Source organism: Talpa europaea, assembly GCF_964194135.1.
Source record: "Talpa europaea genome assembly, chromosome: 3".
NCBI classification, from domain to species: domain Eukaryota; kingdom Metazoa; phylum Chordata; class Mammalia; order Eulipotyphla; family Talpidae; genus Talpa; species Talpa europaea.
In genome coordinates, this window is record NC_140069.1 from 110,178,497 (window position 1) to 110,191,184 (window position 12,688).

The 12,688-nt window shown below is 34.5% G+C and overlaps 1 protein-coding gene across 1 annotated transcript in view; it reads left to right on the forward strand.

Moving 5' to 3' along the window:
• SEMA3D (semaphorin 3D) overlaps positions 1-12,688 on the forward strand; it is a gene marked incomplete at both ends in the record, with an annotated part of 115,426 nt that overhangs the window by 77,593 nt on the left and 25,145 nt on the right. Inside the window, one exon of the mRNA XM_084229319.1 lies at positions 2,288-2,432. Within this exon, the coding sequence (XP_084085445.1) occupies positions 2,288-2,432 (145 nt within the window). The remainder of the gene's footprint in view (positions 1-2,287; positions 2,433-12,688) is intronic.

Sequence of the window (12,688 nt, forward strand, 5' to 3'; positions counted from 1 at the left end):
TACTTCAGTGACTAACTTCATACATATGCAATTCCCTGTATGAGCAAGTATATCTGTGACACTAGACCCCAAAGTAAAGTTGCTGGGTATAAAGTCATATGGTTATCCTCATCACTTATTATTAGTATATGCTTATGCCTGAAATATTTCAAGCTGTGTGACTTAGAAGTGATACTAAAGAAATGCATTTCTTAGTCACTGGTTAGACTATAATTATGAGATGGAATAATCTTGATTTTCAAAATGTTAACGCAGCAATTTCCCCATAACCCGGTAAAGGTGGGCGGATGGCTCTTGATCACCACCTCACTAGCCTACTAACTAGGCAAAAGGAGGTTGTATGACTTGCTCAAAGCAGAGGAGCCAGTTACTAGCAAACATGACATGAGAACTAATGATGTTTTCTTAATTTCTGCCCCTATATTCTTGTCTTCTGTCTGCATAATACTCTCTCGAAATTGTCATGCTCTCTGTGACTGCCTCAAAATTTGTCCGAGTGTCTATGAAGCTTTTTCAAATAATATACAGTCTTTTTTTTTAATTCAGTAATTTACCTTTGACTGTGTTTAATGCATGTCTTTCTTTCTTCATATTACTGTCTGCAATAGATACTTTGAAATACCTTTCACTTTTCCCATAGTTCTGCTGTCAGTCTTTATCAGTGTCTACTAATATTAGTATTGAAGTAATCAATGATATTGATATTAAGAAATTATCTTACTGTCTCCTTTTGAATAAATTATTAAAATATATTTTGTAGGCATATTATTTCTTCTCTGTATCCTCATTTACTTCAAAATACCTATGTGTGAACTCAAGTTACTATTGGTTCACAATATGTTAGAAAAAAATACTATTTGTTTAATTATGAGATATGGAATATGTATATTTAAATGTGAGGATAAAGATGATATCTTTGTAAGCTGCTAATTTGGACTGCATTTCTGGTTTTGTAATTTCTATGATTCTGCTAAATATAATGAAACTAAAAAGGTACAGGAAGAAAAGTTCCTATATTCACTCAAGTTAATTTTCTCAGTCCCACTCTCTTGGAATCTTTCCATTGAAGAAAGTTTCTTTGAAGTCACTCTGTGTTCCACACACAAAGGTAGACATGTGCCAGGGAGACGTAGGCCCAAGATAGTGTTCATTTTCTCCACCAGACTCTGCCCACCCGGAATATGAAGTTACAATTCAGCTTGTTGTTCATGGTGTACTTTCTTAATTTATTTTTAATGTTGCCTTGAACACTGAAGTAATATCAGGGTGTATGTCACATCTTTTATCTGATGAAAAGATGTAACTAACCTGCAGTAGCAGCAATACTATTAAGCATGATGTACCATTCCCTTTAAATATCATAGACAGATCAATGTTATGGAACATTAACTCCCTTTTTAGCAACTGGTTTTCTCCCAGTGCTATTTATTAGCACTTCCCAATATTTCCTATTAAATCATTACAAGAGTATTAATAATTGAGCTACTAATGGTAAAGAATCTTTATCTCATTTATGCAGTGCTGAGATGACATGTATCTGAAGTCATAGTGATCTTGTTTTTGAAAACAGCAATCATTGAGAGAATTAGAGTCAAAGAAAATGTTTTAATTTCCAGAAATAAAACAAAATGAAAACACTGTAACTTTTTAAGTTTTTTAGAAAATGCTATGCTGTGATAACTTCAAATAAAAATTCAAGAGTATATAGGTACAGTAGTTTTTCTTGCATCTGCCTCTCTACCCTCAATTTCCTAGGTAATTCCAACTAATCCATCAAATATCAATTTAGATGTCAGCTCCTTCCTTAAAAACTTCCCAAATACCTTGTATGGATACCCATCCATGTGTCTCCTTGGCACATGTCTACCTTTGTGTGTGAAACACAGAGTGACTTCAAAGAAACTTTCTTCAATGGAAAGATGCCAGGAGAGTGGGACTGAGATAATTAACTTGAGTGAATATAGGAACTTTTTCCTCCTGTACCTTTTTAGTTTCATTATAATATTTAGCAGAATCATAGAAATTACAAAACCAGAAATGCAGTCCAAATTAGCAGCTTACAAAGGTACCATCTTTATTTTCATATTTAAATATACTAGCTGTAGTTACTTGTAAGTATTATACTTATTCATTATGTGACCTAAGCTTCTTGATTACATTTTCCTGTAACGTGTCAAAAATAGAATGTGCTGAACAAATTTGTCCACTGTACCTGGTATATTATGTGCTCAATAAATGTCCATTGAATGAGTCAGTGAATAAATGAAAAATGCTGCTTTTTTTCCAGCTCCATCTTCAAAGGCTCTGCTGTTTGTGTGTATAGCATGGCTGACATCAGAGCAGTTTTTAATGGTCCATATGCTCATAAGGAAAGTGCAGACCATCGCTGGGTGCAGTATGATGGAAGAATTCCTTACCCACGACCTGGCACAGTATGTATCAAACTTAGCCAAATTGTCTTAATTCCTGTACTTTCTTCCTAATACTATTCTAATAAAGTATGCTTTTCACCAGAACAACAGATCCTTTGGATTTGAAAATAACTATTTTCATTGACAGTGATGTGGTAACATTTCTTACCTTCATTAGAATTCATGTTTCTCTTTTGAGTAAGAATTTTAAGGAAATAATGGGCTATACCATGAGGAACAGACTATACTGAGTATAGATAAATTAACTGATTTACTACCTAGACAGATAAATACTCCTACATAGAAATACTACTTAAGTATTCTCCCCCATATGAAATCCTGCTTATTGCTAGAGTTTTTCAGTCCCCACTTCTACTTTGAAAAGACTATGTCAGTTATAATTATTCATTTAAATGTTCTCTTTTGGTATGCATTTATCTTTATTATGTTGCACCTTGGAATAATAGGCATTTTTTAGATGGAGAAAGACCTTGAGAACACTGAGTTCAAAATTCTTTTCAAATAGTAAAATTCATGTTGAAAGCATATATGAAAGTAAGAATTGTGTTTTATTTGCATTATAAATGATTTTTTTTTGTTTTATTGATAATATTTAAAATAGTTTAAGTTACTTTAGGGTTGGTTAATTGACTTACTATAAAGAGAAATTTGTTAAACATTTTTTCATTTACGATTCATTTTGAATATTTCTACTAAGAGGTTGAATATGTGCATCAAAATCTTTGAGAAATATTAGTGACCTAACCCATCAAATTCTATTGAATATATTGTATTTTTCATATGTTCATTTTTAAGGGGGACACAGCTGGTACCCAGACTTTCTAAATTCTTTCCATCTTCCTTTATATAAGTTAATTAAGTTTGGGAAGCACACTATACCATCCTCTTATTTTCTCTTTCATAATTCCTCATTATAAATCCATTTTAAAGGATATTTTTTGACTTGATTATAAAGTAACTTTTATGGAAAGAATCTCTTTTTGCAAGTAATATTTTTTAGAATTTACTCTTATTTTCTTTGAATGTCAGATCTGTTCTGACTTTTTAATGTATTGGTTTATGTTTATTATATAAATTATATATCTAAAATATCCTTGTTTATATTTATTATATTTATCCTGTATATTTGCATATATTTCGTAACATAGATTGGGTGTACTATTGGAAAATCTCTTCTAAAGGTTTTACAAATCTTTACAGCCTTTATAAATCTTCAAAATGACTTTATGAAGCAAGTGCTATTATTATTAATACCATTAACAGATGAGCAAATGTAGGCACAGAGAGGTAGAGTAACTTGCCGGAGGTAATGGAGCTATGAGAGTTTATAACCCAGATATTCTGGCTGCAGAGTCCAACCTTTTAATTCTTGTACTCTAATTTTATATTAAAAATACTTTGTTAAATTATATTTAATATCCCCTCCCATAGAAAATCTTTCATTGAATATATATGTATATATTTATACATAATATATAACATATTTTGTGTATATTTATTATATGTTGAATAGATGAGAAACCTAAATATTTGTCATAGGAGCCCTATTTTTTTTTTTTAATTTGTAAACACATTTGCTTCTGAGGCTACTTTGGGTTGTTTTGAAAATGATGGTTAAAATTCAGAGGGAACTCTGTTCATTTTATCATACTAGGATTCTGGGGTTAAGTATCAAAAACTGTCATATTCTGAGCTATTTGTATATGAATTTGTTTTTAACAGAAAGACAGTGATCATTCAGATAACTAAAAAAAAAATCCAATTATCTGAAAGTTATAGGAGAAAGAAGTTGGGACTGAAATCATCCATATTAATTACAGAAAATTAGTTGCTTGCATATATACAGCAGTTGATCCTTATTAAAATAAGAAAATTGAGGGCCTCCCCGGTGGCGCAGCGGTTGAGCGCTGGGTTGCGAAGCTGCCCGCGGCCTCTGCGGCGCCGGTTCGATCCCCGGCTGCTCCCCGGCCACCGGAGGAGGGTCCCACATGGCGCGCAGACCTCTCCTGCCGCCCGCTGCTCCCCTCAGCAGTGTACTTCAGTCCTTCTGCCTGCTCTGCTCCCTACTCTGGCTCTGGTGAATTCTTTCACCCTCCCGCGCTTCTGACTGTACCCAGTGCATGTATAAACAAAACAAACAAACAAACAAATAAATAAATAAACATGCCTCTATTAAAAAAAAAAATAAAATAAAATAAAATAAGAAAATTGAAACTGATTGTCAAAATAACATGTAGATGCATCAGACATTACAGAGTAAGTTTCTGTCTCTGGTGAATCCTCTCACTCCTCACCTCTGGCCTCCATCCCAGTACTTGAATGTATGAATATATAAAAATAAATCTTCTAAAAAATAAAATAAAAAATAAAGGTGCAGCAGAGGTGGTGGTTGACACTGCTGCCCTGCTCCTGTGCAAAAGAGCTGCAGGTGTCACAAGGCTTAAGATAACTCCCACATCGCCTCACTTTCCTCACAAGTGTACAGTCATGTTTTTGAACTGTGACAAAGCACCACCTTCCCCAGCCCACATTCACAACAGTAAAACATAAATGTCTGTGAGAAGGGTTTCTCATTAATGAGAAAGGAAGTACAACATTATATTAAACAGACCAGTCTTTGATGCTGAGTACTCAAAACATAAAGTGTTTACATTGTAGACACTCTCTTGAAGAGTTCAAAATTAGCTGGGAAATAAGATGCATCCAAACTACCAAAGAAATATTTAACTTTTAGTTCTCCATAAGATTTGGAAAAGAAAACTGAACATCAACTATTGTCATAAAATTCCTGTACTTTAAAAAAAATGTGTAAACACATTTGTACTTGAAGCTAGGCTTTGAGAATTACACCTTGTAACTAGTCTTTTTATCTATAACCTGTACTTGGATCACTCTTGTAATCGAGACAAGAAGACAAAGTCTCCTCCAGAAAACTACAGCAGAGTACTTTGGTGAGGTAGATTATGTCTTTTTTAAATCAAAATTGGAGAGATTTTGTAAAATCCAAGTTACTGTGGAAGATTTTCTGTTTTGCTTTATAGTTTTGGCTAAAAGGGAGATTTTGTGTTCTGAGCTAAAACCAGATTGTATCTAGACTTGTTTTGATGTGGAGCAACCATATACATCAGTCTAAAAAATTTACTTATTCTCAACCATTATATTGAAGTATTTCAAAATTATTTTTCATTGACCAACCTTTTCCAATCCTATACAAAAATAGTGATGACTGTTCTTCCTGATAGATGGAAATCTGCCGTAGACAAAGGACATTATCTCCAAGTAACTTTTAACTTCCATACTCTCTTTAAAACCACTGACTGAATTTTAAAATGTCTAAAATTGTGCATAAATGAGTAACCAGTTTGTTTCATTACTTTTTTTGTAGCTAGTTTTGAAATGATATCTTGCTTTTTATTTGCATACAATGTTATTTCTATTATTTTCTACATTTTAGTTTACATTTGGAAGGCAGATATTGAAGTTAGAAACATATCTGATGTGAAAAGCTATCACACAAATATGCCTTTCATAAACTAGCCTTACCATTTTAAATAACTCTATATTCATAAAACCATTGAAATTACATTTCATGGCATATCAAGTAACTATACTTGTAAAATTTGAGAATGAATGATGGAGACCACGTAATTCCCCCGCATTTTACAGAGGAGGAATCTGATGCCCAGAATATGTAGGTAACTTTCCCATTACCCCTACTACAAAACAGCAGAATGAACAGCAGTATTGGAGATTTCTGACTAGTCTTTTCTCCTTTAATTTTAAAATATTCCCTAATATTCATCTATTCTTTAAATTTACTCGATTGATAAACTGCTGAATGTTATACCTAAAATTAACTACATTTATTTCTACATAATCTCTTGATTTTTCTCTCAGTAATTTTTAAGTGATGCTCTCGTCCTTCCTATTTTCTACAAAACTCCAGCTCAGAAATTTTAGTCACAAACCGTTATTGAACAGTCCTCATGATCCAGACACAATGATAAGCACTTCCGCGTTATGTCAGCACATTCTTACAGCAGCGTAGCAGTGTAGATATGACTATGCTGGCTTTATGGATAAGAAAAAGTCCACTGAGGCTAAGCATACACTCACAGTCTTATAGCTTGTGAAGTGGTGAGATGGAATTAAATTTAGATCCACCTGACTCTGAATCAAATATTGTTTAACCCCTTGCCATTCTACCTTCAAAGTGCTAAAAGGGAACAGCCAGACAGAACCTTATGCTGTTTCCTCAGGGATTTAATCTGTTCTCTGCCCAAACAATGAAGTTTTGAAACCTTATTGCACTTGTCATTTATTTTAATTCAGAGAAACCACAGGTAACTAATAAAAGCATTGCTGAATAATTTGCTTTCTGTGAAATGGCAGAATATTTAATGAATCACTTTATACCTAAGTAAAAAATTTTAAATAGATCATTTACAAAAACACCTTGGCGGTTACATTTTCTGTATTAATATTACTAATAGGATTGAATTTGTAGATGTTCTTCCAGCAGTGCCTGTATTGACCTTCTCACTCTGTTAAGCGAAGGGTACAGCCTTCAACTTGCCATAACATAGCTCCTTAAATTTTTAAGTTTTGTCAGAAATTTGTACTTCCTGTGATAACATGTCACACCTAAGCTCCTAGTCTTGCAATGATATCACTATTCTACAGTGTTTTAAGTCTGAAAACTTAAGGATCTACAAGATACACTTACAGAACTTGTTCACTGCAAGTGATTTTCTGCCCTCTGGTGTCCAAATTGGATGTATGAACAAAGTGCATTTTCTTCAGGTGACCTTATCTGATTGTTATTGAACTGCTGGGTCTTGATAACCAGAAGGTCCAAGTGAAATATTATGTGGAAAAATCCACCATCAAATCAGTGGTACAGGTCAGAATGGAAGCCAAACAGAGGCCAAAAATTTCAGACTTCTAAAAACCAATGTTTTCAGGAAGACATAGTACAAAGGATAAGAATTTTCTTTATTTTTGATTTACTATAAAAACTTACTATGTAGTTTTATTGTGTTGATAGGAATCTTAAAGGTATCTATATGTGTGCAAAATATTAAATATTTATTTGAAAATGAGTTATAGTTTTTAAATCATTTTGTTATCCAAAAGTAAGTACTTGTATGTGTGTATAAATTATATATATATATAAATTATTTATATTTTACATCATTGTTCATATTTGTAGAATGTTTGCTTTATTTTCTCAGGGATAGTCCCTATGAAATTCCCACCACCAGTTCACCCATGCACCATCACCATAGTCCCCTGTGCTCTTCTCTCCCTTGTTTTGAGCTCTCTTCCTCCCTCTCCCCTGCAGAATGTCTCTGTTTATAGTTGCCTGTTATTTTTGCTTTATTTTTTATTGTTATTTTCCCCTGATACTTTATTTGGTTCTCCTGTAGTCCTCCTATAAGGAAACCAACCAATATTTTTCTTTTTTCCTTCTGGCTTATTTCACTGAGCATAATCCCTTCTAGCTCTGTCCCTCTGTCCATCTTGCTGCAAATGGCATTAGTTTATCTTTTTGGGTTGCTGAATAGTATTCTATTGTGTATCTATACCACATCTTCTTGATCCATCATCTATTTTTGGGCATTTGGGTTGTTTCCATATGTACCTATTATAAATAGTGCTGCAACAAACATAGGGGTGCAGGTATCCTTTTGAGTTAATGTTTTTGTCTCCTTTGGGTAAAATCTCTAGGAGTAGAATTGCTGAATCATATGGTAGTTCCATTTTTAGTAGTTTGAGGAACTGCCATACAGCTTTCCATAGTGGTTGTACCAGTTTGCATTCCTACCAGCAGTGTAGGAGAGTTCTTTTTTCACCACATCCTCGCCAATATTTATTGTTGCCAGTTTTTTAATGTGTGCTATTCTCACTGGTGTAAGGTGGTATTTTGTAGTGGTTTTGATTTGCATTTCCCTGATTATGAGGGATGGTGGACATTTTTTCCATACACCTGTTGGCCATTTGTATTTCCTTTTTGGAGAAGTGTCTTTTTAGCTCTTCTGCCCATTTTTTGAGTGGATTATTTACTCTTTCGAGTCTTGTGAGTTCTTTGTATATCTTTGTGAGCAGTCCCTTAGTGGTATGGAGTGCAAAATTTTTCTCCCAATCAGTAGTGTGTCTCTTTGTTTTGGTTAATGAAACATAAGTGCAATCATGTAGTATTTGTCTTACTTCACTTAGCGAAACAGCATAGCATCCTCCTGGTTCATCTGTGTTGTCCCATATTGCAGAATTTCCTTTCTTTTTAGGGATGAGCATTTTTTGATACATTCATCCATCACATTTAGATTGTTTCTACATATAGAGTAAAGCTTCCTCAGAAAAGAAAATAGACAACTGCAATATGATCCAGAAATCCCTCTTGTGGGTATTTATTTAAAAGAATTGAAATAACGAGCTTGAAGAAAGATTAGCATTCCTATTTTTATTGCAGAATTATTCACAATAGATAACATGTGAAAAGTACTTATTTTTGAAGTCAAATCATTGCTGATTTTACTTTTTAAATGTTTTAACTTTAGTTTTAAAGATAAAAATGTATGTGTTTTGTGGGGTGCAAAAAAGAGGAAATTATAGGTACTATATTTTAATTTCATAACTTGATATTACTATATCCATACTGGTGAATGATCAACACATTGTAATTCCTGTTAATATCTCAACATCAGCAAAATCTGTTCATTTTTGTATATAGATATTAAAGGGGGTTCTGAGGATTCCTGTGAATATCTTGTTAAGACATTTGAAACAATCATATTTCAGGGAACATATGATGTGTTAATAAACATCCTCAACTATGTACCAAAGATGTAAATTTTTGTCTCCGCTCTCCCTTTTACACTGAGATGCTGGACACCTGGGATAATTACTCATCTTTGACTTCAACTTTCTAATTCATTTTGTTGTGATTGTTGTTGCTTTTCTTTTATTTTCTCTAAACTACATGAAATATCAAAACCACCAAGCAAGTAACCTCCTTCTTCCCATTTACTTCCCTTTCATGGTTTACTAAAGAGTATAGATGATATGCCTTTATCTTTCTGGTAAGAAAAAAATATTAAAATATTCTGCAAAATATTGAGTAAGAATTGTTAGTCAAGTCTTTAAATAGTTCCTGAATAAATGTTTCCTCTTTCCAATTCTATTTTAGGAGTTAAGACCTCTGGAAAAATTGAAAATCCTTTGTCAAAAGTCGTACCATCTACTAAGCAATTAGCTATTTAATTTGCCTGATCCACTACAAAAACAATCTTAAGTGATTTTTCCACTCCTACCAAATGTAAAACAATGGAATAGCTCCCTCACTTAATCATCACAAAAACCTCTTCTAAATAAAACCCCACCACTGCAGCTCCTCTCATGGTTTTTCCCCTGGAGGAATCAAAGGTAAAGGCTAGAAAGTTTCCTCCCTTTGCAATAGGTCTTTTATTGTCCCTCTCCCATGTTAGGAGATAAAATCTGCCAAGCTCAGGATGTGGGTGTGGATCGACCTAGAAGTCCTTATTTATTTTCCATCTAAGTATTATACTTTCTAACCCCGTAAAAGACAATGAGCAGTCACAAAATTCTTTTGATTCTGGGACCACAGGGAAGTTCATTGTATCAGTGCTGGGCCCAGGTGTATCTACCTGTTCTGTCTAGAAAGGTCTTTTTGATCCTCACATGTCAAAACATTACTGCCTTCACTGAGATTGGTTTAGGATTTTGCCTCAAAAATTCAAATGGGGCTAGAAGATTGTATCACAAGAAAATAATACATAATGTCAATGATTAATATGTAGCCAACTAGGTATATAGGCAATGGTGCTTCACCTAGAAGTAGCTGAAGTTCTCAAAACTCTTTTGTATCCTATTTCTCCTCCTGATGGATCTAAAATATTTGACTTGACCAGTGACCTACTAATATAACACATTCTTTTCATAGAGAGTTGATCAGTCTCAGAATCGTATATTTATCTGAATTAGATCTGGGTTATAACCTAGGCTGCCTCCATTAAGTAAGGATTTTCTGATTATATTATAGAGAGAAGTTTTAGGGTTTACTTCAAACCATAGGTAGTGCCTGACCAAAAAAAAAAAAAAAAGTAATTCAAAAGCATCTTCTTAAATTGCTCTTTTTTTTTGGATGGTGTTAGGCTGTGATAGTATAGCCAAAGGGGCCTAACAAAGGATGGCAGAACCCCCTCTTGGTGGGGCTGCTCATTTATACTCCTGGAGAATATTGCTGACACACTGTGTCGTTTGTTTTATTTTAAGTAAGGCTTTCCTACTGAATTGAATGTGGGGAAATCACTTTTTATGCATTACTAGTTCATAGCTGCCTCTCTAACTTGTTAAATTCAGTTTTATTTTCTTCCCAATATTTGTTCACTGCATGGCCTTTTACTCATTGGACAGTATACTTTGTCATGCCCTTTCCAAATTACAGAGGCTGTCTTAATTTTTTTTTCCCTTGGTTTTTGATTTTTATTTTTCCTTGGTTTTTGATTCTAGAAAGGGGAGGCCAAGGCAGGGTCTAGGATAAAAACTTCCTAAACCTTACAACACTGTAGAAGGTATGATCCTATTATTGATAAAAGATCCTTTCTCTCTGTAATGATCTGTAGACTGTATTTCTCTAAAAGACTGAAGGGCAACTAATTCCTGAACTAATCAAGCTTTTCAACTGACTTTCAACCTTCTTTTCTGTAGGACCAATATTTTATTTTAAAATGAGGTTCTGCAAATCTTCAACTACTTAAACTGTATTCAATATTGTTTTCATTTATCTGGTCAGAAATCCTTCTAAGAGAAAGGGAGCTTTTTAAAAGAGAAGTGTTTACCTCTATTTGTACCCCTGCCCTTTTTTGTTTGTTTGTTTGTTTGTTTGTTTTAAAGGTTTATTTTTATTTATTTATGCATATAAGAACTGGGGTGTACGCCAGAGGTGCAGGAGGTGAGAGGATTCACCAGAGTCAGAGTGGGGAGAAGAACAGGCAGATCTACTAAAGTACACTGCTGGGGGAGCAGCTGGTGAGACAGGAGAGGTCTGCTGGACCATGTGGGTCAGCTTCCTGGCCAGGGATGCAACTCATGCCTCAGTGGCTGGCAATAGCTTAATAGCACTGATTCTTTTACCCCTGCACCACCAGGGAGACCCCCACCCCTGGCCTTTCTATGACATATTAAATGTAGGGTTTTTTCCTTGTCCATATTTATTATAAACTGACCCTTAGATGAAAAAGCAGGGCATAGATAGCATTTATTAAAGTTGTAATCTTTACTTTTAAATAAAAATAAGAATCCCTTTACCAATTTATTTTCTCCAGTTTGCTCCAGTGGAAGCCTGGTTCACTCTTTCCCTGTGCCATGTCTTTGGTCACATTAGTCATTCCTCTGATTTGTTGAAAAGGAAACTGCAACCTGTAGAGAATAGCCTGAAGCAGCAGAGGGAGAAAACTTTTAACAGCTGCCTGGTGCCCAGCCAAGGGGCAATGTTCTCTCATTGGATAAAAACCATTTTTCTCCTCTTATCCATTGCTTCCCACTGCACTACTAAAGGCCTTAGACAAACACACAGATCTGCCAAGCATAACATGATCACACCTACCCGGCAGTGGCAGCCAGCCACTGGAGATAGGCGCTGAAGCAGGGCTTGTTGCTATTGGATTTACCCTTTCATCTCAGGGTTTGCCTAGACAGGTCTCATTTCTCCTCCTGCGCCTGTATTGCCTCCAGCGAGATACTGACATTGTAAAGTGTTGGAATCACCCTCCTTTGTGTCTTTCCTCAATGCTTTAGCTATCTCAAAGTTTTTCAAAATAGTATATGGAAACACAGATAAGTTCCTTGATTTATTCCCTACAGTCCTACAGTCACAGAAGCTAAAGTGGTGGAAGCAGGCAAATACTAGAAAGCGGGAGGCAGAAATTAATGATCCTCTGTGGTATATTCACATGCACTGTGATTACCAGTAGATACTAAAATGCATACATACAGAGAAAATTCACTTTATTTTTAGTACCTGGGATATATAGCTGCAGTGGGAAAATTTTTTCTAGGCCTTCTTGAAGGAAAATCAGCAATTGAATATGATCATTTGTTTTAATGGTAGCATTTTCTAACCCTTTCTTTTTTTCCCTTATAGAATTTTTCTCTCCTTCTTTACCTAAATACGTTGTTTGGCATCTCAATTTATTTTTAGATCTCTGTACTACATAGCTATGTGATATCAATAT